At 34.4% G+C, this 4,420-nt stretch overlaps 1 protein-coding gene across 1 annotated transcript; it reads right to left on the bottom strand.

Moving 5' to 3' along the window:
* Positions 1–318: 318 nt before the first annotated feature.
* Positions 319–2,394, bottom strand: LOC126706836 (peroxidase 16-like). The gene is made up of 4 exons (XM_050406389.1): positions 2,146–2,394; positions 1,654–1,851; positions 1,290–1,455; positions 319–879 (listed from the first exon to the last, which is right to left on the bottom strand). Exons 1-4 carry the CDS (start codon positions 2,353–2,355, stop codon positions 473–475), a joined length of 981 nt encoding a protein of 326 aa, XP_050262346.1. The 5' UTR covers positions 2,356–2,394; the 3' UTR covers positions 319–472.
* Positions 2,395–4,420: the final 2,026 nt, after the last annotated feature.

Here is a 4,420-nt window from a genome sequence, read left to right as displayed (position 1 = left end):
TTATGTTGAAATCATAGCTAAAGATGATCATTATTGTCAGAGCTATCTATCACTTCTGGTAGGAGCTCTGATATCTAAAGCCTACTACTCGTCAAATATTTTTTTAGCTAATCTAAATTTAGAGTCATATGATTATATATATTAAACATTTGTAAGCAAAAACAAATTGAAAGGAATATATATAATCTGGGACGTGTTAGCTCCTGCCAACTTTAGTATGCAACCTTTGCTTATCGCTAGTATAGTCAAAAAAATTAGCTTTGAACGGTCCTCTTTAGGTACTCTAAAATTCGTATGACATTGTCTGATTTGGCATTATTTTTTTGTAGCTTGAACGTATCACTTTTATTATATTCTGAAAGTTACATTAAAAAAAGCTTATGAAAATGAAATATCATGTTCAGTGCGAACTTATAGATTTGTGATACAGTCATAATTAACAAAACTAGAAGAAAACTCTCTTCTCTTCTCTCTAGTTTATCCGGGAGCAATCATGCCGAATCTCACCTTGATTTCCAGTCTTAACCCCAACTCGACCTAGTTTGGTTATAGCACTTACAAAGGCCTGTTGAAAAGCGCCATTGTTTGATGCAAATAAATCGACTGTGGACTTTGATCTTGCATCTGTGAACAATACCTCATCAGAGCTTAGGAGACCCTTTCCTTGTTGAAGATTTGTGTAGTAAGCATTGTCGAATTTATTAGGTGTGGTTGGGTCCAAATTAATGACGGTTATGGGGTTCACATTTAAGGGACACATCTGTCTAAGCTGGAAAGCATATGTCAAGTTTAGGGTTGGGTCAATCGGGTTTTTGGGGCTGAATTTGTAGATTCGTCTGGAGAAACGGCTGCAATGAGAAACCCCAATTGTGTGCGCACCTAATGGAAACATAAAACTTTGCATGTTAGATAACATGAGTTACATTACACATCAGTATATTTATGATTGATGTTGTACACTAAAATTAAGTGACAAGTTACTTATTTCTCTAGGTCTAGTTATTTAATAGGATTCATCATTCATATAAAATGAGGAAGTAACACGTGTACTTTATTCTGGAAATGCCTGTGATGTCTTATAATTTAGATCAATTAATTAAAAACACGTTAAATCTGCTAAAAGTCTTGTAATTTAATTAACATCATTTGGTATTTACGATGAAAACATACAGCGTTCAAATTATCATTTTCCCATTATTATTGTATCTATCAAAGTTTAAAAATTGTCAAATCTATGCTACATAGAAAATTGTAAGAGCTACAACAAAGGGCTTGAAGACTTCAGGTACCTGATAATGCAATCATATCTGTTTGGGTGAGATTATTAAAGCCAAAGAAGGAATTGAGCTGGTCTAAATTGAAAAAGGGCTGAGGAAGATGCCTTTGAACACTAGCAATAGTAGATATCCTCCCATCACGCCTCCCCAATTCGACTGCGTAAAATGGTCCCCCTGTCTGTATTACATGTCAAAGCATATACTATTTAAATGTGTTGGTGCTTGATTATAATGACTGTAGAAGTTCAACCATATAGGTATAACCGTATAAATTAGTTGAGAGTTTGAAAAGTTACAAAAGTTTTCAAAACTATATAAGTATATCGTTTTGAAAATAATGAACTGAAGAGAAAACCAACGTTTTGTTTCCACATACCAATACAACCACATCTCTAGTGGCAAGAGCTAGTATATCAGCACAGGAAACTTTGTTTGTGCACTGAGGGTCACTATCTACAGCTGCCTTAGCTTTGACCACAGTGTCAAATCCATCACCAGCCAGAGAAATATCATCAGGGTGATTCTTCTCTGCTGTATTAGTTGGTGAGTCAATCAAAATTGAAGCATCACATCCCTGTGCCAAAGAAAGCCAATATCTCAATACATACGTTTCATCTTGCAAACTCACCATGATTATATTCCAACCAACAAGGTCTTTACCAAAAACCAAAAATGATAATTATCAATACTATAAATACATCAAATTTCAAAAGATTTTCAGGATGACAAATTGTAATTAATGCAACATCTTTTTCATATTAGATTATCACTGACATCATTTTTATTGTATAATTAGCGCATCTTACTACCTCAACAGTCGTGGACAAAAAATGAATTGAAATTTGCTGTGTGAAATAAGACTACAAACCCGAACAAAGCAATCGTGGAAAAAGAGTCGAAGAGTGGCTGGAGCAGTCACAAAGGTCTGCTGGAACTTATTTGTGACAGCTGAGCGGACTAATGATTCAACATTCGGGCATGTGTTCTTGTAGAAGTCACTGCTAAGTTGAGCTGAAGTAGTACTTAGGAGAAGAGAAAAAAGCAAAGATGATAAAAGAATGGCACTTCTAGATTCCATGACTTTTTTTGTAGTTGTTGTTGTTGTTGATTTGCATGCTGCGTGGGGTTATGGGACTATTTATACACGGGATTTGAAGTCAAAAAAAGGATAGGAATTAAAATAATCCGGTAGGTACACTGGCTTTAATTGCATGGATTTTTTTTTTTTTTTGGATTTTTTTTAATTGCTTACCATCGATGTTGAAGAGAGGTGACAATAAAAAATAATTCAAAAAATTATATAATGATAAAACTGGAACCAATGGACAGAATTGACTAGAGGGATCAAAATTTATTTAAACCAAGCTTTTGCAAATGATTGGACTAGTGGAAACGTACAGGCATGGATATGTAAATTTCTTTGGTTTTTTACTTTTTAGCTAAGAATCGATGCAAACAATGCAAAGGACAACGAACATTCTAGTCTGCATTTTTTTTTAATGTTGGACCAATAGGGATTTTCATTAAGTTGACAACCTCAGTATATGTACATGTGCAGCCCTACCAACTCCATTGCAACCAGGTGACCTCTCTCTCTCTCTATCTCTCTCTCATGTTAGCTTGCCATGTCATCACCATTGACCAATCATCATTGATCATTGACTACTATTGTTGAATTTTTTTAATATTTTTTTTATGCCCAATTTTTGCAATCAGGACACTTAACCACTTTTTTTTTTTTTTTTTTTAACACAGATTCTCAATTTAAGATCTATTTTTCAATGTAAGACTTAGAGATGGCCCAAAATCGCATCACTCATCCATTTATCATTATTCTTAATGGAGGCAAGTATTCCATTTGGACCTGGAGCATGCCAAGTTTCATCAATTATTGCAAGTTCAGGTTATATATCACCGGGAATTGCAAGATGCAAGTCAAGAAACCTAAGGAGTTTGAAGAAGATTACACATCACAAGCTGTGGGTTGGGGCAACTGTAGATCTACGGACCCAACAATGTAAGGTTCTTTGCAGATGCCACGTGTTGCAGTTCGGCCAATAAATTTTTTTGATTGGAATCCCCCTCCCCCACTTGCTATAAGCAATAAATAAATAAATAAACAATTAGCTCAGTGAGTCCGTGACAACATATATTATGATATGGAATTGAAAGCGATAGTTCAATAATAATAATTAGGGGACTTTCAAAAAAATAATAATAATTAGGGGAGTTTACAGTGCGGTTTTGGGTCAATTTTAGCACCGTATTTTGCGGTGCAGTTTAGCTAAAACTATAACTGTACAGTACCTTATTTTTGCGGTCATATGTGCGGTGTGATGCGATTTAAAATTTAGCCAAAACCATAACCGCACCGCGTCTCATTTTTGCGGTTACATGTGCGATACTATGTATAAGATGGGGTTTGAAGTCGGTATACTTTTCAAATTTTGGGCTTTTCCTACTCAGTCCAAAAGTAATTTTTCCCTTTTTTTGAGGCCAAGTTTTAAATTATTGAGCTAGTTTTTCTTTATTTTAGGTTGGCTTTTCTAGTTAACACTTGCTAGGGTTATTAAACTTTTTTTTTTTTTTTGAAAACTAGGGTTATTAAACTATTAATAATATATTTAATATTGAAAATAAATAAATATATTAATATATAGTGAGGGTGCGGTTTGTGCGGTTTTCTTATTATAAAACCGCAAATTACACTATACCATGCGGTGTGATGCAATGCGGTGCACTATGACTTGCGGTGTGGTATGGTTATGTCATTTTGTGGGCGGTTTTAGTGCGGTTTTTATGGTTTGTACGGTTTATGCGGTTTGGTGAACACCCCTAATAATAACATCTTTTGTGGTTCAAATATCACCTCTTCCTTTCTTATTATCTTAAAATATATATATATTAAAAGAAAATTATGATATCTAAATTGTTGGGTTGAAATTAAAATCTACGTACGTAGCGAAACGAGGACTAGGATTCGAACTAAACTTTTGATGGCTCAACCCTTTTTTATTGACACTTGCAATTTGTCACTTGCCAACTTCTACTAGAGAATAGAGATATGCACCATTTAGGACCTTAATGAATTGACAAGTTGATGGGGGTGTAAATGTGTGTAAGTCCAATACCAAAAAAAATAA

Source organism: Quercus robur, chromosome 11 (genome assembly GCF_932294415.1).
Source record: "Quercus robur chromosome 11, dhQueRobu3.1, whole genome shotgun sequence".
Lineage (NCBI taxonomy): Eukaryota > Viridiplantae > Streptophyta > Magnoliopsida > Fagales > Fagaceae > Quercus > Quercus robur.
This window is presented reverse-complemented; position numbering and strand designations above follow the sequence as displayed.

Excerpts from the sequence above, each read along its gene's own strand:
- LOC126706836 (XM_050406389.1), bottom strand. The coding sequence starts at position 2,355 with ATGGAATCTAGAAGTGCCATTCTTTTATCATCTTTGCTTTTTTCTCTT. Across the intron at positions 1,456-1,653 it reads CTAGAGATGTGGTTGTATTG|ACAGGGGGACCATTTTACGC; the intron begins GTATGTGGAAAC and ends CATGTAATACAG. Across the intron at positions 880-1,289 it reads AGATATGATTGCATTATCAG|GTGCGCACACAATTGGGGTT; the intron begins GTACCTGAAGTC and ends TGTTTCCATTAG.